Here is a 23703-nt window from a genome sequence, read left to right on the forward strand (position 1 = left end):
TGATGATGTGCTCACTAAGTAATTGATTTAATGACGTTCCTATGAAACTATTAAACCCGGGTAGAGGTCAGGCTGGAGGCGCCCCAGAGCGCCCATTGTGGGCTGTTTAACTCCACCAGGCTCCTCCGAAAGACATCGGGGCTAATAGGTGAAGTCACAGATGCTCCGGCTGACTTTCTCCGAGCGCTGGGCCGGCCGCGGGCACCCTCGCGCCCTCCTCCTGCCGCGCCCTTGTGTCCCACCGCCCGCTCCCCGCGCCGGCCAGCTTACCCACGCCTCTCCCAGCCCTGCTGCCAGCTCCCGAGGGCCTCTCCAGAGGTATCCCGGGTCTCTTTAAGAGCGGCGAAGTTGAGCACAGAACTTGTGCGCTCCGCCAACAGTCAGCTGCCCGCACTGCCGCCCACTTCCTCACCCCACCCCCGCCACTTCTTGCAGGAACTTCAGCCAGTGTGCCATGCAGGGTGCCCGCGCGCTCTTGGCAAGGCGCCTGGATCCCAACTGAGGGCCCAGTGCACTGATGGGGGCGAGGCTGGAGGGTGTGTGTGAGTTGTGCTTGGCTGTGTTGCAGGTCAAATGGCCATCTTTTTTCTATTCCTTACCCGGTCTTGGGACCTGTTTGTACAAAAAGGGTTAGAAGTAGAGGAGCCGAAGTAGGAAAACGAGTAAAAGTGCAAAAAATGTCACTCGGATAGAAGATCAGGCCTAGCAGCCTCGGCCCTGGGCTTTGTGGGAGAAGTGCCTGTGCCCCCACCCCCACCCCAGTCCTGACCCAACCAGACATACCCTTGCTCTAGTGTTACCTGCAGGCCCCAAAGGATAGGAGGGCCTAGGCCCACGTTTTTAGGACCCATAGGTTCTCCTCCTTTCTCCCTTTCCTCAGAACACATAGCCAGTCTTAAGGTGAAAGGGCACAGGCTCCTTCTGGTTTTACAGCATGTGCTCTTGGTGGGAAATATGACGCTTCCTTATCCAAAACTTCAGACAGAGAGCCCTTGGGGTGGATGGAGGGAACTCATCCAAGATGGAAAAAATAAAACGTTGCAAATAGATCTACAGTTAAGGGCACTAAATAAACCCCTCTGGACAGACAGCAATAGTCCAAATCACTCAGGCCCAGAGAGGAAAGGTTAACTGCACCCCTCCACCTGCCAGGGGCCTTGCCTTGTAAGGGAAGGCACAACCCAGCTGGAACTCCACACCCTGAGACAGGGGTGGAGGGGACAGGGATGACGAAGGGGGCATGGGGGCACGGGGTGGGTGACGGGACGGGACTTCAGGCTGTAGAAATCAACCTGCCAGCATGCACTGGCTTCTCCAGCCAGTCAACTCTTGTCTCTTTTCATTGAGAAACCATACTCAACCTGTTCTTGAAACATGAATTCATCTATACCACAGTTACTTGGCCGTAGGCTTCTTTTCTTGTTTTGTTTTTTTTCCCCCTTCTCTTCTTTCTAGAACTTTCCAAAAGCTGGAATAAATTTCTATTTGGGTTTGGGCGTGGGCCCACCTTAAACAGAAGTTGGCTTCTGTTTTGGCCTTGGGTCTCAGTGATGGTCTCAGTCTTCCTTCCTCAGCGAATACTAATGGAAATGATTCTGCAGTCTTTCTAGAGGCCTCAGTTTCTCCACCTGTAGATCCTTGGTTGGGGTCCTGGGGCCTTTATTTGTTTGTGACCTGTGAAGGAGACCTAGAGGGAGCAGGGAGCCTTAGTTAAGTCTGTTTGCACCAAGCTTTTGTCTTTTCTTTGTAGGAGCCAGACTGGTTAATGGATTTTTGCAAGGCTGGTGTTTTAATTTCCCCCACACAGGAAGGATTAAAAAGAGGGGGTATCCAAACCCTGAGAGACCCAAGTGTCTCTTGTGCCCAAAGAGGGCAAGGCGTTCACCCTCCTCCCCCTTCCTAAGAGCTGTTTGGATTTTGTCCCCAGTCTCCCCTCCCTTCACCCCAGTCCCTCAAACTCTTTTAACCACAGCTGCTGACTGCATTCCCGACGCCCTCCGTGTAGGATGGTCGCTTCTCTTCAGCCTGCAAATGAGAAGTGACATTTCAGCCAACCCATAAGCAGAGAGTGGGGACACAGGCCCATTGACAGAGCGTGGCCCAGGGGCCGGGCGGCTCCACAGCATCCGAAGCTGCCTTAATTAATACCATCTTAAATAGTTCAGCAGCCACGGAAGACAAAGTTGAAGGAAGACTTTAAGGCTGAGTGCCCTCCGACAAGCCCCTTCCCGTGTCATTCAACATTTAATGCGCCCGCTTGTAATGCAACTACTGGTGTTCCTTTCTCAGCAAGGACATTATTTTTTCACGGTGCCCATGGCCAGGGAAAGCCCTTTAGGCAAAGAAAATCAAAATGTTTGTTGTTTTGGATGACTCATAACTCTTGTTTAACACAAGCACTTTCAGGCCAGTATAACAGGCGCAGCCTCCAAAGCAAACAGCACAGTCCTCGTGACAGAGTTGGACACAAAAAGCACATTGTCTTGAGGGCTCCCCCTTTCTCTGGTGCTAGATGGGGGCCTGTCTCCCAGTGAACACCACGATGCCATTTCACTTTTGAACTATTGTTTTTGAGTTATGCCATGTGGTCAAAAGGAGGGAGAAGGGGGTTGTTTCCAGGCTCCTAAGACAAACGAGTTGCCTTTTCAATGAAATCCCCCCGCGATCCTTGAAAACGGAGTTTAAATGTCACCTCCGCCTTTCTAATGGGCACAGGGCTGGAGGCGACCCTTCAAAGAGCCTGAGTGATAAACGACCCTTATTAAATATGGCCCGGACTGCTGGGAAAATACAGCGCGAGGCCTGCGTGCCCAAGAGCGCCCCTCGCTGGAGGGCCTGGGAGCCGTAGGAGTCTGGATCACCTAGGGACACAGGCCCCAGGACCTGCTCCGGGTGAGGGACAGGGAGCTAGAGTGGGAGCTCGGGTGAGGGGGCCTGGTTGTAATACAACTTCTTATCTGCCGCCCCAACGCCGGTGAGCCCCATCCCCAGAGCCTCGGCCTGAAAGGTTGGTGCGTTTCCCTCTGACTTCTTTTTGTCGGTGGCCCAGTGGCGTCTGCAAGTCTGAGCTGCAAAGTTACTGATTTGCAGGCCGCATGTTAAGGCAGCCCGTGTAAGTAATTTCTCCGGGCACCCCAGCAAAGGAGAACAAATCGCTGACAAAGGCGAGCGCTTTCGATTCAGCGGCGTCGTTAAGGCAACCCTGAAGTATCCCTCTTAGAATAAGTTCCACTTCAAAGCGTTTCTCATTGAGCGGTGACTGCTTCGCACTTTTATTAAGTCCGGGCTTTTTCACTCCGAGGAATCATCTGTTTGGTTATTTTTCATCGTGTTTATTTTTCACTATTCACACAGTACTTGTATTAAATAAACAAAGAACAATCGCTCTGCAAATAAAAGTGCTTAGGTGGGGAGAGAAGAGGTACTGGGGATCCAGGGGCCCCAGTCTCTCTCCCCCTACCCCGTGACATCACTGCCCCCACCCCCACTGCGCTTTCTCTCCTCTCTCCATTCTTTCTCCTTTCTTTCAAGCTAGGAGGTTCTACAGGGGAATCATCACTAACAAGAAGCTAATACATATGATATGCACATATATATCATATATTTATAATCTCTGTGTCTGTGTTTCTGATGAGGTGAGAATTGACTGAACTAACTGGCCATGAAAGTAAGGGTCACTGCAACTGTATCTTAATAGAGTGTCTCAAATTGCTGTGGACGGCCTGCCAGCGACTCTCCTGGCCCTGGCCATTGCCTTAGCAATTCTTGAGTCTCTGTGTGGATGTACCATAAAAACACTAGTTTGAATTTCAAAGATCACGCCTTTGAACTTCTCCCCGCTTGATTAGGCACTTAGGTGGTGTGTGAATGCGTGCTCTGGGATGTTCTTGCGTGGGCGTGAGGTCTCTAAGAGGTTTTGTTCACAGGGAGGGGAAGTGTGCTGGTCACCCCGGGGTGCTTTCTCTGTGGTTTTCTCCTCCATCTTTCCAGACCTGGAACGTTCCTGAGGTTGGGGGTGGTGTCTGTGTAAAACCACTGGCAGATGGACAGATTCTAAAGTCTGTGGGTTGTTTTGTCTGATTTAAGGTGACCACTTGGGAAATGCAATAATCTTTCCTGCCCCTCCTCTGAGGTTGTAGTTCCTAACCAAACTGGAGCCTCAGCATTGTGGTGGCCCTCAAGTCCCAGCACAGATGGAGATGACTGGGAAAAGCACAAGTCTCCAAAAAGCTCCCACAAAATGAAATATATCAATTATGAGACAGTAATCTAAATATTCAGTGGGCAGACTGTTGGACCCAGCTCACAAGGCTCTCAGGCCCCAGTACCAGGGCACTTGTGTGACCACCTCCAACTCAAGAGAATCTAATTCCCACCCTGTGCTCTTTCCAAGCACCTTAGACGTTCCTAGCGTTCATTTTACTAAAGAGTATTTGAATAGGAGAAATATACAAATGAGGAAGAACTGTGTGTTTGAAGAGCCTCCTGGCCTGGAAAACAAAGGTGGCCGATTTAATGTTTGCAAAGGCCACGTTTTTTTTTTTTTGTTTTTTGTTTTTTTGTTTTTTTTTGCAGGGAAGATGAAGTCTTTGATGATAGCCAACTTAGTGTCAATAAGTGGCTTTCTTTGAGACATATTCAGATGGGAACGTCTTGCTTGCCAATTGCCATAGAAATCTTAACACACCATGAAGATTGTCCAAGCGCCAAGCCTTCCGTTCTGGACTAAATTACTTTGAAGTGGCTCAGGACGAGCAGTGGTCAATTTTAACTCTATAGGCTGGACAGAAGATGCTGGGACTGGGGGGACTGTGCGTTTTAAAGCAGAAAATAAGAAGGGTAACTTGTTTTATACACTCTACACAAGGCTCTGCTCACTGTCAGATATCTTTTATCTTTTATATTTCCCATGAATGATTCATGTCTTGGTGGCTTTGTGTCAACCTTCTTTTCACAAGAAACTTCATTAGAGAGCTGTAAGTTTCCCCATTGATTGCAGTCCTCATTTATGAGTGTTTTTCTCCTTCGTGTGCTGGTTATTGTCACCCGGCTTAAAACAACTCTTGGCAACCTGTTTCACCTTGACTACATTTAACAGACCTGACTTTGAAAAGCCACTATAACCTTTTTGGAGAAATGCTTATTGATGTGACTACCAATTGTTTTTTAAATACTTGCCTTTTATCTGTTTTGCAGTGTTGAACACACACAAAAAAATAAACAGCCAGGCTTGCTAACATGCATTGCCAAACATATCAATTTGAGCCACTGGAATATTTTTGTTGCCATGAAAGAATTGCTGAACACCTGCCCCAAAATGCTGAGGGTAAGTTATACCCTCCAAAATAAACTAAAATTGTAACTTGATCTTCCCCCAACCTTGCCCCATGACATGTTATGAGCTGATTTGGTACCCACTAATCAATTTCATTCCATAATTATAAATCATTCCTGAGCAATTTTGCTGTCACCTACCTCTTACCTGAAAGTTTCTTACTGTCATCTTTTTATTATTATTATCATCGAAATTATTTTGTCTTTTTTCTTTTCCCCTTTTAGAGTGGAGGCTATGCACCAAGAAGTGCTCAACTTCACTTCTTTCAGTGGTTAGAGTTACTAAGCTCATTACTAATTTTAACAAGGAACTGGTACTGAGATTTGTCCAACTGTACTTGTAACCTGCAGGGATTTGTTTTCATAAATTTCTAGGGATTTCTAGATCAGTGGTTCTCAACCTGTGTGTTGTGACCGCTTTGGGGTTAAACAACCCTTTCACAGGGGTTTTGAAAACCAATGGAAAACAGATATTTACATATGATTCATAATGGTAGCAAAACTGTAGTTATTAAGTATCAATGAAAATAATTTATGGTTGGGGGGAATCACCACAACACACAACATGAGGAACTGTATCTAAGGGTCTCATCATTAGGAAGGTTGAGAACCACTGCTGTAGATTAAACTGTAAGTAAGCCAAACTCTCCTCCCACCCCCATTCAGGAGCTGATAAGAGATCAGGGAAGTGCAATCTAATGTTCACTACCATAGCAACTGTTCTGCTTTAAAAGAATGACAAATATGCCATTGGGTAAGATGTAGCAATACATAGGAAGAATACCTTTATTACATTTGTCATTCCATCACCGTTCTTGCTTTCTTTCTAATGGAGGTACACACTTTAAGGTTTTATTTTCGGTGCATCAGGAACCAATAAATCTGTGGCAGTTAACCTATGCATGGCAAAAATACATAAAATACATATTCCTTTGTTTCCATAATAAATAAACCTGTAGCATGATAAAGAATAGTGCAAACTACCATTGAAAAAAAGCTGTATAAATAAAACAACTCATATATCAGGAATATTTTGTCCTAACAAATTTACAGTACATAATTTATCCCACCCAAGTTCATTCCTTATCTTTTCTGTTTGAAAGGACTTTGAAAGTGAATAACAGGGGAAAAAAAATCAAATAAACCTTTAAAATGTAGAATTATTTTATATTCAAGTTGTGGGTCTTTCTTTATAAAGGAGGGTCTGCATGTGTCACATTTACTGTAACAATTTGAAGACAATACTGAAAGGTGTCCACATAACAGCACCATGCATTGTTCTAGTAATTTAGCTATAAACTATAATCTTATCAACACGAGGCAAAAAGACATGCAGGAAGAGTTTCGGGTGTTCACATTACCTTGTCCATTCAAGTAAGCTTAAAAATATATTTTATATCTTCCCCCTTTCCTTTTCTTTTTTTTTTTTCTTAAATAAATCATGGATCATAAATGACAATCTTTCACCAAAATGTATAATATATTTCTTTGGTGTGCTTTGAACTCTTCCAGAAACAGAAAAGGCTCTCTAAAAATAAATTAATTAAAAAAACTGTACAGATAAAAGTTATTCACAGACACTTATTAACAATGACAAGACTACATCAACCACTCACAGCACACAAAACAAGATTTCCACAAATCCTGGGGAGAGGGGCGTCTTCAAGATCTCTGAGGATAAATTAGTGCTCTTTAGTATATGTGTGTGATGTTTCTGCTGAGCTACAGTTTGCACGGGAGATGTGTTGTCCCAACTGAATATAAACTGACCAAGAGTTATTGTCCTAGGTCCTTGACCCTTTGTATCCTGGCTTGACAGCTCTGGCAAAGGTCACACATTCATCAGTGTTTGGTGGTAACTATAAACCTTTTTAAAAAATTTAACATGTATAGCAACTCCTCCTCTTGTAATGTAAATCATATACTTCACACTGTCATTTTCAAATGGAGGGGGGTTCAGTGCTCATGGAGCAAGTAAAAGAAATGCATTAAAAATAACCTTTTTTAACAAAAAAGGTTGATACAGTAGTATTAAAAGGAGAGTTGGCCTAGTTAAAAAAAAAAAAAAAAAAAGCTTTAAAAGATAGGCAGGATGCACCATCACAACTCCTCAGCCTCTACTGTGGTGCATGCTGACACCCCCAAAAAAACTCATGGTCACAACATAACTCTTGACTCCTCATTACCCAACAAGTTAGGATGCAACAAGAGGTGGCACCTGAAATTCCCAATTAAAAAAAAAAAAACCAAAAAAACCCAAAAGGACAGCCCAGCAGAGGAAAAAGAAAGCACTTGGAATTACTTCTAGTTTACAAAAGATCACAGTTTCCAGTTGTCTGTCTCAGCAGCTCTTCTTCTGTTTCTGCTTGAGCAATCACAGTAGCATGATATAGGGAGATACATCAGGATGGCTGCACTTGGCTTGGTGTTTTGTTTCATTTCTTTCTTTTTTTCTAATCACACAAGGAAAGATACTGAAGGAATAGTCCTGTATAAAAATACCATGTTACGGTGAGATCGGTAGTAAAAGCATAGGAATTGAAATGATAAATAATAGAAATTAAAGTTTTTTTTTTGTTTTGTTTTTTATACAAAGACTTTTGGATACAGGCACAGTCCAGGATCTGTTATCAATGCAGCAAGTGTGTGTTTTACAATCAAGAGGCCTTTGCAGAATTAGGTCTCAAAAGCAGCCCTCATTATGGTGTCAAAGGCATCTGAGAGGCACTCGGGGACATGGAGAGGGCCTAGTTCATGTGTTAAGGTCTGACTTAATGATGTTTTTTTTCTCCCATTTAATATACTCATATACACAGGTACACACACACACACACACACACACACACACACACACACACACACTATTGGCAGTGTATATCTCAAATTCTCCACTACCTTTCCTCAATAGACTCTGCCTCCAGGCCTGTCACACTGCAATGGACAAGTCTAGATTGGTTGCTTTTTATTTGTTTGCCATAAGTTTATTTCCCCCAGTGCTAAAGGTTGAACCCAGGGCCTCATGCATGCTAGGCAAGGGCTCTACCACTGAGCTACATCTCCAGTCCTGTTTTCTTTTTTGTTTGTTTGTTTGTTTTTGTGTTTTTAGGAGAAAGAGAAAAAACAAACCCAAATATCTTAATTAAATTAATTAAATATACAAACACCATAGGGTTTCATAGTGAATAAATAGGGCTAATTAGACCCGGTGGCAAGTCTGAGTCACCAGTTTGTCTCAGGCTCGGCATTGTCTCAGGTTAGGATATGGTCCAAGGACCCCCACTTACTACACCACTTATTAATAATCATTCTAATGTATCGTCCGCACAACTTCAGGGTTCCCGTACATTTCCTCGTCTTCAGACTCAGAGGTGGTTCCATTGCTGGAAGGTGTGTGGAGGTGACTGGGGGCCCCACTGGCCTGGCAAACGTACCACTCACTGAGGTTGGTCACCTGAGGGGACAGAGTGCTGGATCGACTCCTGGTTGGGTCCAGCACAGGGGACAAAGTGTCACCCACCGGAGTCCCCACTGATGAGTAACCAAGGGCTCCTGGAGAAGGTGGGGGAGACTTGCAGTGAATCTTCATGTGTTTCCTCAGAGAGCTTGGGTGAGTATAGGATTTGTCACAGCCTCGAATCTTACAGTAGTAGGGCTTGTCGCTGGTATGGACATGGGAGTGTTTCTTTCGATCACTGCTATTGGCAAACTTCCTGTCACAGCCATCAAATTCACATTTGAAAGGCTTTTCCCCTGTAACAAAACACAGGAAAAGTTAACAATGGCTTCCCAGAGACCTCTCATTTGAAGAAATCTTAGAATAGAACTAGGGGTGCATTCTGGTCCCCCGTCCCCTGAAGAGCAACTCCCAGCTTTATTCCTAACTGTAGCATTCCAGGCATGCAAGTGTTGGCCTGTGCCCACTGGCCTGGAGGCTTTGCTTGGACTTGGGTTGTGAGGGACCAGATGTTTTGTAGCTCCTGTAGCACCAGAGGGGACACCAATGGCCTCCATGCTACCCCCCACCACACACATTCACTCCCTTAGGGTCTGAACACAGAAGAGTACAAGTGGCAGTTTCCCCCTGTTAAGATAAACACCAATGACACCATATTTCCAAAACAATGGGCATAGAATCAAAGGACAAGCAAAACAAACACGATCATATATACTAATTCACAGTAGCTTGGGGGCACAGTAAGATGACAGTGGCATGTTATTGAGACTCTCCCTAGATTTCACTGGTGGGAAAAGAAAGGAGAAAAGCTGAGCACACCTCTCTTCAGAAATAGAGATACCTGTGAAGCACACAATCTTATCCTGAGATTTTACAAAGCTGGCTGGGCAGAGGTCAGGCCACTGGCTTCTGCCTTCCAACCACTACCCCTGTAACTCCAAGGTGTAAGAGGAGCAGACACTAGAAAACACACAGCCTCAGCAGAACCTTCCCTACCTATCCTGACAGCTTTCTTCACTCCTTAATAAGCAAAACCATGTTTTTAAAACCAATATCCTTTGGCCCATCACCACTTTTAACTTATCCATTAACCCCAAGAACACAACTCCTTAAACACAAGGCCACATATCCAGGAAGTGAGACTGCTTAGTAAGCTGTACCTAGAGAAATTTAGCCAAATCGCTTTGGTGTTTATAAATAAGGTTAGACAACAGGTTAGATTACAGCTAACTGTTTCCCTCCATGAGCTTGATGCATTCAGGCCCAAAACTAAATAAGTCATCCCATAATACCATTTTTTTAATACTACCTTTTTTTTCCATTGAGAGGATTAAAACAACAACAACAAACCAGCAGTTGCTCTGACACAGAACATAGGGTAATGTTCTTTGTTTTGGGTAATATTTTTAAAAAGGCCTAACAGTAGATAAATCTCTGTGGTTAATTATCTTTTTGTCCATACAAATATTTCAATGGGGTGTTTTTTCTTTCATATTTTGTCAATGGTAACTGCTCCAATGGCAGAGAATAACACAGCTGAAAGTATTTAGATACCTAAAATATAACTTTCCTTAACTGGAAATACTAATTTAAAATGAAATTAGTTATTCTTGAAATGTGCCTCCTATATTAACCCACTGTTGGAAGGATACATAGCTCACAATGATAACCACAAGCTTTAAAAATTCTCTATAGATGGAGTGGAATGCAAAGTTAATCCCTTTGTATCACTACACGGGTTTGTCAGGATTTCTGTATTATCTTGTAAGTTCAAGATAAGCCTCGTTTAACACAGACAGCATCCTTTAAATATATATTATGTGTTATACATTTATATACACGTACTTTATACATACATATAATCAGCTCTTCAGTATAGAGGCTTAAGTGGTTTTATGTATTCCAAGCAAATGTACTACATTTTAAAATTCCCATTTTTTTCTGAGCAGCCTATGTTATCTTGGATTGGGAAGAGTGAGTGTTTTGAATACTGCTGTTTCCTCCATGACACTGGAGAAAGAGTAACAGGGCTCAGTGAAGGAGATAGGGGAAGTTATGGTAAGTGGCAGGAGAGAGAGAGAGGAAGAAAAAGAAGGTAGACATAATTGCACATCCCATGTTGTTTAGGGCCTAGGAAGGCCTAACCAGAAGGGCTGGGTGACCCCAGTGTTTCTGTTACAGACACTGACAGCGGGGTCATGTCAAAATTGAACTATGCAGAGTTTTGGAGACTTGGTGCTTGTAGCAAAGAGCTGTGCGGATACTGCCTAGATCTTGCCAACTCCCTCTAGGCACCGGACAGACACAGGTTATAAATGCAGCTGAGGGCACGTGGGTCAGGAAACAGACCTGCAGGAGTGGCCTGGGATTAGTCCTTCGATCCATCTGTTCTGGGATCCCAGATAACCCCACAAGGGAAGGCAGTGTGGCAGAGAGAAAAGGAAGGAGAGATGGTCTTTCGATACAATGTCCAACGGCTCATTGGGACAGCCATACACTAGCACTCTCATTATAAACTGAATTGGTGGGGCCAGCATCCATCCCTCTTGAGGGAGGCCCACAAGCTCCACCTGGAAGGGTCCATGCAGCCTCTGGGAGTGGGAGCAACAAATGTAACCATCCCTGCTACTTGGAAACAGGGGAACCAGAAATGAAATCCTGCGGCGGGTCCCCTCCTCACCACCCCCAACAACTTGCTGCCACGGATAGGATCAGAGGGCAGCCTGTCCTGCGGGAACCCAAAAGCCACGATTAGAATCTGTCAGGCAGTTTCTCCTTGGTCAGCTGCCAGCAGCCTCCAGGGTAAGGTCCACTGGTTTACCGAGGCCTGGCAAAGCGGAGAGGGCTCAAAGTCTCCTGCACAGCATTTTGAAGTTCCCTTTAGCCCTGGCTGCGTGGGGGAAACGTTGAGCACGCAGCTGCCTTAGCTGGCCTGGTTGTTTTTACGAGAATCTCGTGGGAAGTTTCCGTTTGGAAAAGTCATTAAGGAGAATTGATCCCAGTTACAGAAAGGGAAGGAAAAAAAAAAAAAAAAAAAAAAAAAAGGCCTCAAGGGAAAACGCACTTCTAGACGGTCCTGTCCTTTACGGGTCCTGCAAGTCACAGGGAGGTCTGCAGGGTAGGGTATATGGCCACAAGAGCAAGGCCTGAGGCTGCGAACCGGGATGCTCTCCTAAAGACCTCAAGGCCTCAAGCAGGTAGGCCCCACATAAAGGCCCACGTTTGGGGCTGCCTATTCGTCCCTGAAGCGCAGATAAATCAGTCAAGTAATTACTGAATGAAACCCAGGTTACCTAAGTGTCCTCGGAGGAGTAATATTGCCTATCATATAAATCTCGACTACACTCGTGCTCCAAGCGCTTTGGCCTGGCGCGATTGTGCATTCTACAGGGTCACAGGACCTATCCCTCTACGGCCCCACGATCTCAGCCTTCCTCACCAGAGCCACGACGTGGGGTACAATGGGAGGAGGAGGATCCTCACGGAGTTGAGAGTTTTCACCAAGTTCCACAGAGGGGTAGGCCTTCCCGACCCAGGAAATCACTTTCACTGGGACTAGAACCTTGTTTAAAAGGACAAAAGCCAACTTCACCAGGGCCCAACACACTCTAGGTGGGGCCTGTAGAACGTGTGTGAGTGAGTCGGTGCGTGAGGGTGTGTGTGCAAGAGAGGTCGCGGTGACACAGGAGTGTGCGTGAGGTCAGGAATGTGTGACCTAGTGTGGGATACACGCCGAGTTGGTGTGAATGGCTGGAGGCCTCCTTAGGTGGGGCACTTTCCCTCAGGCCTTCCTCTACCGGCCCCGGAGGCACCCGGACTCCTTTTCCCGTGTGAGTTCGCACTGATCAACCCCCAAACCCCAGCAAATCCCACGCGCCTCTCCCACACCGTATCTCTGCAACGCAGCGATCGCTCGAGGCCTGCGTCCCGTGGGGAAGGAAGGTGCCGCCACCGGGAGACCCCAGCCAGAGGTCCCTTCCCCATGGGCCTTCGGACCTCCCGGGGCCGGGCGCGTGGGGGCTGCCGACCGTCCTGGGCGCCTTCCTCCTGCTGCTGCTGCTCCCGGGCGGCGGCGGAGGCGGTGGCGGCTGGAGCGCTTTGCCGGTCCCGGCGGAGGGGCTGCGGGCGCGCTGGAGACTCCGCCAAGAGGGAGGCCAGCGCGGGGCCTGTGTGTGCTATCGAATTACTTATTCATAGAAAAAAAAAAAAAAGGAGGGGGGAGAGAAAAAAAAAAGAAGTCACATGTCCGGGTTATACGTATGCGGAGAAGCAGCAGAAGGAGGGAAAAATGAAAAGCGAGCAGAAGGCGAAGCAGCGGCGAGGAGGCGGCGCAGGCGGTGGCGGCGGCGGCGCGGCCGGGGACAGACACCCACCTGTATGAGTGCGCTTGTGGATCTTGAGGTTCTCGGAGCGCGCGAAGACCTTGCCGCAGCCCGGGAACGGGCAGGGGAAGGGCTTCTCGCCGGTGTGCACGCGGATGTGGTTGATGAGCTTGTACTTGGCCTTGAAGGGCTTGCCCTCGCGCGGACAGTCCTCCCAGAAGCAGACGTGGCTGCTCTGCTCCGGGCCGCCCACGTGCTCCACCGTGACGTGGTTCACCAGCTCGTGCATGGTGCCGAAAGTTTTGGAGCAGGGCTTGGCGCCGCTGGCCGCGGGCGGCGGCCCGGCCAGCTCCTCCGGGTCCAACCACTTACAGATGAGCTCCCGCTTGATTGGCTGCCGCATGTAGCGCAGGAAGGCCCCGGCCGCCCCCGGGAGGTGGGGGTGGTGCGGGTGCTGCGCGGGCGCCGGCGGCGGCGCCGGGGGCGGCGCGTGGTGCTGCAGGTGGGGTCCGGGCCCCGCGCCGCCGCAGCCGCCGCGGCTGCAGCCAGGTTCAGGTTTAAGTTCACGGCTCCGTAGCCGTGTAAGGCGGCGGCCGCCGCGGCTGCCACCGCCCCGTAGTGCGCGTCCCCTGAGCGCGGAGCGAAGGGTGGCTCCGCGCGGCCGTACAGCTCGGCCGCAGCAGCCGCAGCGGCCGCCAGCCCCAGGCGCATCTGGCCGTTGAGCGGGTGGCCGCCAGGAGCCCCCGGAGAGTCGTGCAGCGCGGGAAAGAGCGCGGGGCCGCCACCGTCCCGGCCCGCGTAGGTGCCGCTGGCCGAGATGAACATCCCGGCCGGGTGGGGAGGCGGGGTCGGGTGCTGGGGGGAGCTGCTGCCGGACCTCTGCTCCCCTCCGAGCGGGGCCCCGTGCATGGCCGCCGCGGGGGCCGTGGCGGAAAGGTCCCCCTCCGAGGACTGCTGTGGCCTTTGCCGCTGCTGCCGCCGCCACTGTTGGTGGCGTGTAGCCGAGAGCAGAAGGAGAGCGGGAGGAGGGGGACTGGGAGGGGGAAGAGGAGGGGCTGGAGGGGGGCGCCGAGGCCTGCGCGCCACCGCTGCCCGCGCCGTCGGGGTGGGTGCGGGAGCCCTGGTGCGCCTCTGAGGCCGCGGAGCGGGCGGCAGGCGCGGGAGCCTGGGCCTGTCCCTGGAGCGCCTGAGTGGGAGGGCTGTGGCCGTGCCCACTGGCCTGTGCCATGTGCTCGGGTCCTAGCGCAGTGCTGGCCGCGCCGGGGTCAGTGTCTAGGTCCCGAGGGTGGAGATCCGCGGAGGCGGCGCGGAGTTGGGAGTGGGCGGGCGGGCCGGCCAGCACCGGGAAGCCTGTCATATTCTGAAGCTGTTGGCCCTGAGCCGTTGCCAAATCCGCTAATCTCAGCGCTGGCGGGTTCCTCTTGCTGAAAGGGGGCTCCATCATAACTATACAATCAGGCCCATAGACCCTCGCTGGGGGCACTTTTTTCCCCTCTGCCCGCCTTCAAAAACATGTATATATTAGGCGCTCTTTAACTTCTTGTGTCCTGGCCTCCTAACTGCTTATTCTTGTCCCCTTTCTATCCTCCAGCGATTGGCAGAGTGAACACCACATTTGAGCTGCACAGTGGGACCGAGTTTTTGGAAATGGCACGGGTGGGATTGGAGCGAGCCCTGTGATTGGCAGCTGCCTCGGCTGCGCTATTGGCTCGGGTTCAGGCTCTGGGCTCAGCGGGGAACCGCCCCCGAGCTCCAGACCGCCTGCGCTTTCACTTCTCGCCCCCTCCTCCCCAGGAGCTCTGCCTGCCAGTTTCCCCCGCGGACGCCCAAGTTCCACTTGCAGAAGTTTGTGCTTGGCCTGCTCCCTCAGTCCCCCGCGAACGTTCGGTCGACGCGCCTAGAGTAGAGCGTCTGCTAGCTCCGGGCCAGGGTGCACCCAATTGCGAGGGGTCAAGGGACCTCCCGACCTGGGGTGAAGCGAGGGGGAGGGGAGAACCCAAGGATGGTAGTACCCGAACACTTTCTACCTCCTTTCTTGCATGATCCCTGGCTTCACTCTGGACCGAGTGATCGTCCTGCCAAGGTATTGTAGCGATGCCAGAAACTTCTTATATGGACCTTGTCTGCCCCTGGGCCCACGTGGGGCATAGACCGCAAGCAGAATGAGGACGATTATTAAACGTTATTGGTTGCAAAACAATTTCATGGAGCTTGGCAAAATACCAAAGTCGAAATAATATATAATAAATCTTTCCCCAAAAGAACAGTCTTGCTTAGACTATTTTAGCTCATGGATTGCCATTCAAACATGGTTCAAAGGAACGGGTTCAAGATGTAGTCTCACTGTTCATGGGTTCTAGACCTGGTACTACCAATTAGATCTCCCTGAGGGGCGGGGAGGTGGGAATAGGGAAGGGGGTGAAGCTAACTTTGCCTCTCAGATAGAGTGGCAGAGAAGGCCAAGTCTCCCAAGAGCAGCCGTTAAATAAGAGACGTCCTTTAAACAAAAGGTCTTTTTCCTGCCCAGAACGCACTCCTCATTATGTGCCTCAGTTTCTCCAGAAGGACTTCAAGTTGCAATAGACCAAATAAAATATTTTAAAACCAGTAAGTATCTTGCCTATTTATTTATCAATAGAATAACCTTCCTCCTTCTTAAACTGAAATGCTATGCTTGAAAAACAAACAAACCAACCCTAGGATCCCATGCTCTGGGATTTAATGAATGCTATCCATTTGCCACCAAACAAGTTTTAAAAATATAACTAGGTCACTGTATCATGGTGGGGCCCGGGGAGAAATGTGAGACCCCCCCCATCAATCGCCCAAAGTGTCATCTGTTTTTTATTCTAATAAAATATTCTTAATTTTGTGATGTTCTAAAATGCTCAGACTCGAGCAAAAATATTTTGATTTCTCCGATAAAATCATCTATAAAGTAGTAATAACAAGTCAAATAAGACCCCCATCACACACGCGTGGGCGCACACACACACACACACACACACACACACACACACACACACACACACACGGAGGTGAAGAGTGGGGTGGGTGAGAGGAAAGGGGACAAGAAAGCAATAAACCATGTTCAAACTTAATTCGTTTGCAGTTTGAGTAAAGATCAACCCCCCCTCCAAAAGCTGTCATCAGATCATAGCCCTCAAAAGAAATAAGTATTAGTTAAAAAGAGTTGATTTGCTAGCGCCATTGACATCAGTGTGAACCATGCTCCAGGAGCCTCCCTATGAACCTTGGGAATGTCATTTCTCTTATAAAGTTGACAAGCAAACAAAGACAACTGTGCCATCACATTCTAAATGCCTTTTTCTTTTTAGCTTAAATGAAGTTTAAATCTAGGGGAAATTCAGAGATCCTGAGCACGCGTGTGCACACACACACACACACACACACACACACACACACACACACAGTGGCAGTAATCAAACCCACATCTGTATTTGGGGAGGGGAATTCTTTGATGACTTGTTTCAGAGACTTAAATATCCTGAGCCATCCATGGAAAGGTTGGTGGAGAACGGTGCCATCTGTATAGATGGTGTATAAAGGAAGTGTCACATTGGGAATTATTACCAGTGTCTCCGTTTCCTCGAAGGATATTTCAAATGATTTCCCTTTATTTCAACCTCTTGGCAATGAATAGTCCATATTGGCAGTAATGAGTGTGCTCCTGCAGGTTATCAGCAAAAACAAACTAACCCCAAAAAGTGAATAAGGAAAATAAGCACAACCTAGTATATAATATAAACCTTTGAGCAATTTTATTGTGCAATAAAATGGGTACCTCCACCCCCTTCAAAATGGCTTTTTGTCAAAATTATAACTGCTTTGTTTTATTGAATTGCTGAAATTTAATGGTTTAATGGATGGAGGCATGAAGGAAAGGCTGTAAAAATGTGGATAATGCTACAGCAGACCCGTGTGGAATCTGGAACCCGCCTCCTTGTACAACTCTTGTTAAACACAGCATGATATGTATCTGTCATCGATTTAATATGTCTTAATTCAAATATAGCTCCCTGATCAATTTCTTTTTATGGGAGACCTAGGAAGAAAGAGAGGAAGAAAGAGAGGAAGAAAGAAAGAGGAGAAAACACTTTTCTTTGGTAATAGAGATTTGGGTGGTGACTGGAAAGGGAATATTTACGAACTGAGTTTAATGAATATTCAAATTTATGACCAAACCCAGACCCTAAAAAGATAATTGACTCAAGTAAATCGATTTGAGATGCTAATTCTTGAAAGAAAGGGCTGGGGAGCAAAATTTCAATCAACACCAATAAGGCGCCAATAAACCTCCTGCCAATTAAACCTGAGAATAGGCCTAGCTACTTGGTCCTCAGGAAGGCTCGCTGTGGATTTCCGGGATTGCCTTGCTTTATAAAAGGGGCTTTTTATTTTGTAGACGCGCTTTTTGTTATTGTGATGACCTGCCTGACCCCAGGTGCGCTGTTTCTTTTTCAAGCTGTTTGGGAGCCAACCCCAAACCCCTTAAATCCCGACTTTCTAAGGACGCAATAACTGTGTCACACTTCCTAAATAAACAATTTCCAGAGTATCGAAGAGAATAATGTGCTAGTCTCCAAATCAGGGAGCAGTTGATGCATAAATGCTAATTCCTCCCTTTTCTATGGACTGTTATCCTGTTCTGAGGTTGGTGTCTTCAGGGCCACTTCCCAAAACTCAAGCCCTGATCTACACTTTCGGGTGCAGAGGTCCTTGTATGAAGGCAGCGATACAGCAAGTCTTGAAAACACCGGTGGTGGAGGCAACCGGGGCTTTGGCGGCCGCAAATTTATAGAGCTCATGTTTGCTCGAGTAACCCCAACCTCTTTTCCAGCCCCCCAAACAAAGGCTCAGGGAGGTGGAAGGCACAGCCAACTACCAGCTGGCCGGAACCCGACGGCCACGCGGCTGCTTTGCTGCCTAAAGGCCACAGAACTTGGCGCCTGGGGATGCTGCAGCAGGCTTCCCGCTGTCGGGAGGGAGGGCTGCATCTCCCGGCTCCAGGTGCCTTCCGTGCCTCTCTTAACACAGTCAAGTTTCCTACGATGGGTGTGGGCAATTAATAAACTCTAAGGGAAGTGAATTGGACATTTCCTGGCTTTTGAGCCTTTGTTTGATTGTTTCTCCAGGCGGGCGGGCGGAGGGGGCACTTGGGGGACGGTGGGGTGGACAAGAAAGGAACTGGGGAGACCCACCGGGATGCCTTTTTATTGCCCCTGCAATTGCTTTACGACTCGCCAGTCCCGCGTGGTTTCTGAGAGGCAGCCTCCTTGCGGAAGGGCTGGGTGCGGAGCGAATTTGCAGTCTAGGGCCTTTAGGATTGAGCCAGAGGCGGGTTCAAGGGCGAACGGGCCCACAGAACTCCTGAAGAAGGACTATTAAACCTGGGCGGGAATGCCAAGGGGTGCTTAACCCGTGCAGGGTGGGAACTGTTAGCAGGCATGAGGTGGTACTTCACCCAGAGTTCTCTACAAGCCGGAGCTAGAAAGGCAAGCGAACCAGGAGATCTTCATTCTATCAGGGCAGGAAGAGATGGCGACTGTGGGTTGAAGGGCTTTTCCCAAATCAGGTATACCAGGCTTCCTAGGCAGTAAGGTCTAAAGTCGACTCTCCTGGCCACGCCCGCTTCGTCTTCTCCCGACAGGGACCAGATCCTCGTCTCTCGTGTCCTCAACGCTCGAGAGTAGTCTGACATGGGAGCTACCACTGGTCTCAGAGACCTTGGTGCTCAAAATCGTCCGGTGGCAATTCGCAGCCCTGTGAGCTTCTTTTTGAGGATTTTGTCTTTGCGCCCTGCCCTCCTGAACTCATTCAGAATCTTCAGGCTCCACGGACACGTGTGGTGCGAGGAGTACCCCAAAAAACGTATTTTATTCTGAGGCTTATGAGCCCTGTCACACATTCGAGGGCACGGGGCAGATGGGAAGACAAAAGTCACAGACTGTATTCCTGAGACTAAGACCCTGGATTGGGTGGGGGTGGGGGTGTGTCTTGTTGTCCTAATCCTTTGGATAGTGAAGAACTAACTGGGCCCATCCTGTATCCACTTGACCTTTGCATTGACAAGCTGTTGGGGAAAAAAAATCAGCTTACCTTTATAGTTCTAAAGATAAGTTGTGTAAAATCTTCCTGTAGTCAAACATTCCCATTTGGTTCAAAATTATTTTTACAGTCAGAGATAGAGGTTGTCTGAGAAAGGCCTTTGACCTTTTTTTGACCACTAGGATTGGTGATTCCTTGAGAAACCCACTGTTGTGTCCTAAAAAATGCTCAGAAGGTCCAGGTAAGAGCCACAAAATGCTTTTTTCATGGCCAAGGTTTACACAAAAGCCTAATTTTTTATTATTTTAGGCCTGAAATGGACTTTTCTCTGTCTCTCCCTCTTGACTCTCCTGGAAGTCAGGTAAAGAAGCAAGCAGAAGCTTCAATGTATTTATTTCAAAATTTGGGTGTTCCCTCACTAAACACACTCTTCAGTATCTACATTTCAATATTTGAAAAAAGCTGTTGAGATAAATCAAATAGTGACACATTGATGGTTTTACTTGTGTAAGCAATATGGTTGACATATGGCATTGTTATTTATGAATGACAGCATAAATTGTATTACAAAGTCTACTGCAATAATACTGCACTTTATTGGAAAGCTGCTGGCTTGTTGGTATTCAACCTCCGGGTTTGCCTGAGAGACCCAAGGATGACAGTCTTTGAAATAATTAAATATGCTCCTGTAAGCTATAGCTTCCTGAGTTTTTTATTCTATTTTATTTTATTTTTTAATTTTTGTTTTGTTTTGTGGGTTTTTTTGTCTGTTTGTTTTCATTTTGTTTTATGCATTAAAAAACATTGCTTTCAAAAAAGAGGAGATGAGGCAAGGACAATTAGTTCCCTTCTTATTCCAAAACCACAATTTACTGTCACCCAGTTGGGGTGTCTGGGTGGCTGATGGCCTTTTCACCCCCATTCTGACTAGAACAAAAGTATTTTCATTCTTGTGACTTAACTACTGGTGGGCACATATTTTGTATTGAGATTTTAAAAAGTGATCTCAACCACAGAGTTTAACTGTAAAGAGGAGAGAAGTAGAGCCATGGTAAAGCTTTGTCTTATGTTACCCTCACACCCTCTTTCTTAATTCTATTTAAGTTACAGCTTTGGCTAGCATTTTCACAACTTCCTCTTCTTTTACATCACACCTTCCTAAAGTCCTGACAAAAGACTTTTGTTCTAGGTGGGTTTTAGAGAGGGGCTTCCCGGAGCATACATGTGGCTGTTCCCAGGTCAGGGGTCACCCAACTCAGGAGTAGCTGAGAAAGCAGAATCAAAAATGACCTTCAACTTAATATCCTGTTGATCATGTTGAATTTTAACTCTGTGATATAGAGGAAGGCAGTACCATAACTCTGTTAAAAAAAAGGAAATTATTACCTGTTATTGTTGTTGTTATTTTGGTCTAAGGTGTAAAGACAATGTATTCCATACTTTTCCTCACAACCTCTCTCCCCCACTTCTATTACTTTCCTTAAGAAAAAAAAAATCAAAATTGTATGTTTCTGGTTTCAAGAGTTTGTGCTTGGCTTCTCCTGTCCCACAAATGCATACTTACAAGTGTGAGAACACAGTAGGTGGAAACAATGTGTTTATTTTTCTTCTGTGTGTGCTCATCATGCTATCAGGGGTCTCAGTAGACACCATTCAGAGGCCCACAGACTATAAGCAATTGCTCGATGCTGGGATGCTTCCCCCATGCCCTATTTTTATTTTATTAAACACACCACGAATTTTTGATCAAACCTTGATTCTGTCCACTTGCTGAAAAAACGTGCCTTTGCCAGAAGACCAGGGGCAGATATCCTCCTCAACCACAAGCAGAGATTTTGCCCTGTTTAGAAAGAGCAGTTTGGAGGAATTTACAAAGAAAGAACATGCTTGCTACCGGTTTGGGGAGTTTGACATCACTACAGACCAGCCCCTTGTAGAAACCTGTTGAAAAAATGAATTCACTCAGTGTCTTCCCTTCCTTCCTTCCTTCCTTCCTTCCTTCCTTCCTTCCTTCCTTCCTTCCTTCCCTCTCTCCCTCCCTCCTTCTCTCCCTCCCTCCCTCCCTCCCCCCTTCCTTCTTCCCTCTAAGGAACCCATGTCTACTTTTGAGGTAACAATCCAGAAAACCTTTGCATACACTCACACCCTTGTTCTTTTCCTTTCGCTCTTCCCTTCCCTTCCTTCCTTCAAATAAAAAAAAAAAAAAGAAAGAAAAAAAGTCAAGGAGGAAAAGGTTTTTTTCCCCCTTCGGTTTGCAGAGAAATAAAACACTTCTGAAAGGGGATGGAGACGTGACTTTGAACTTGGCTCGGCTCCTCTGTTTCCTGCAGTGAAAGGAGAACTGGAGCTGGGAAAGAATAGCCAGGAGGGCCCAGCCCGCGAGCTCTCCGGCGGGAATTAAGGCGTCTGCCCTACGGCTCGGCCCTGGAATCCGGCGCGAGCAAGCTCCCAGCCGCGCCATCCTGAAACGCGGGCGCAGCAAAGGAGAAATCAAAGCGAAAGAAGAGAATAGGTCAAAAAGGAGAGGGAGGGGAGTGTGGGGAGGGGTGAGAAAGTGGGAGAGAGGAGGAAAAACTGCAACTGCGGGGGCTTGAAAGAAGGAAATAAGGTCTTCAGATAAGTAAGGCTGTTATTCTCACAGCGGATCTTAGGTTAAAAAAAAAAAAGAAAAAAATGGGAGGGAAATTTTTTTCGAGCAAACCGTTATATGCACTTCTCAGTATAAGTTGATAAATAAGGTAAGCAAACGTGAAAGACTGAACCGTTTTTAAATAAAAAAATTGAATCCTTTCTGCTTAGATATTCTCTCCCCACTCCCCCCCGCAGTCTGGCAGGCCAGTTTGGCATCTGCACTTTGAGAGAAGAGGTAGTGGGGTATGTGTGGAAAGAGAACTATTTCCCCTCTCCAGCTTCCAGGAAAGCTCATGGTTTCAGACAAGATACCTTCTTCTCCTAGTCGTCCTTCCCCTCCCCCTCGGCAGGAAATCGGGAAGCCAGTGGGAGCGAAGGCAGCCTTCATAGAAGGGGCCGTGGCCAGCTCCAACAGTTGAGCTCGACCCCCTTAAGGTATGAGAATCTGCTTCAGCAGGCAGGCGATCCCAGTTCATTGCAACAATCCTGGATAAGAGTATTCTTCCGGCGATTTTGGTGATTTCATTTCAATGTGAAATTTCCAAGTGTGTACTTATTCTCTTGCCCGAATTTTATCTCAGTTTCCAGAGATTTATAAATAAAAGCAGTCCTTAGGCCTGCCAAAGGCGAAGAAAGACTTTGGCCACAGGCTGTCCTTACACTTCCCCAGACTCTGGGCCCATGATTCCCTCTCCCGCTACCACTTGAGCTCGATCTGAGGGCCCTGGGATGTCCTAATGATAGCCTGGGGTCGAAGGTGGCGCTTGGGTGAAGCTTTGAGGTGTGTTCACCAAAGAATGAGTGACACCGTAAAGGTTTAAGCCCCACAGTTTATTTTTCCGAGGCCCTGAACCTGATAAATATCAACAGCCAAATTAAGGCCTAAATCTTGCTTAGTTCTGGGCATCCCACTTCCTAGCTCAAGGTGGCGGTGGACCGGGTCAGTGGGCATCCACCCTGAGGGTGACACTGTCTTTAAACGACTTCCAAACAACCCCCTGCCCCTGCCTCTCAGGGGGCTGATGCCTAGGGTTCAATTCTGTAATCTGAGCTGAAAGCGAGCGTCGGGGGTTTGGGGAGCTAAGTGCGCCCAAGGGGAGATAGGGACCACTGCCTAGGGTAGGAGTGATGTCTAGGTGAGTGTCCAAGGAGGGGAAAGCAGGGGTAAGTTTGACTTTATCTGTGCCCACCGCCCTTCACCTATGTTTCAACGTCTCAAAGCAAATTGGTCAAGAAAAGGACGGGGAATGCAGAGTGTGCCGATGGGGCAAGAGATGTCCCTGTCCCTAAAGTCTTCTCGCTCCTCCAGGAACTTCGGCCTGGTGACGCGGATGTTAATCACGTCTCTATAGCCAAGGGTGCTTCGGACCAGGGTCCCTGGGTTTTTCTGTGTAGTTAGGGGGTGGATGTGATTCCCTGGGGAGTTGGTGGCCTCTGATAAAGTTTGCGAGTGCAGAGTGCAGTCCCGCTCCAGGCCAAGTTCCGGTGGAATGCTTACACGACCCTTTGGCCTGGGACCCCATTACGCTAGCAGCTGGGCTCTTGTTTTAGCCGGCTGGGACCGGGAGCCACGGTGCCAGACGCGCGGGCGAAGCTGGGCTGCCTACCAGGCCCAGTCCCCGGGTGCGTTCGACCACTGCTGCGGTTACATAGACCCAGCCAGGCGCAGGGAAGGTGGGGAGGGCTGGGAGCAGGGCGGGGGCGCAGGATTGACGAGGCCACCGTGGCCAATAGCCGTTCCAGGAGGGCGGGATGGGCGGGAGCCACCGTTAAAGGGGCGGTGTGACCAGGAGGCCCGGCCTGGATCCGGAGAGAGGAATACCGGGGCGGGAGACTAGGGTACGCGGGGGAGGGGAGAGGAAAGGGAGGGAACAAAAAAATAAATAAAATAAA

The 23703-nt window shown here is 47.9% G+C and overlaps 1 protein-coding gene across 1 annotated transcript; it reads right to left on the minus strand.

The window, feature by feature from the left end:
• Positions 1 to 5907: 5907 nt before the first annotated feature.
• LOC113832520 (zinc finger protein ZIC 5-like) lies at positions 5908 to 14705 on the minus strand. Its single transcript, XM_027388947.2, is given in 6 exon segments — positions 5908 to 9084; positions 13162 to 13632; positions 13635 to 14049; positions 14052 to 14117; positions 14119 to 14176; positions 14178 to 14705. Coding segments are annotated over 6 exon segments (1830 nt in total). The 5' UTR covers positions 14555 to 14705; the 3' UTR covers positions 5908 to 8641.
• Between the last annotated feature and the right edge of the window lie 8998 nt (positions 14706 to 23703).

This window comes from Cricetulus griseus, assembly GCF_003668045.3.
Source record: "Cricetulus griseus strain 17A/GY chromosome 1 unlocalized genomic scaffold, alternate assembly CriGri-PICRH-1.0 chr1_1, whole genome shotgun sequence".
Lineage (NCBI taxonomy): Eukaryota > Metazoa > Chordata > Mammalia > Rodentia > Cricetidae > Cricetulus > Cricetulus griseus.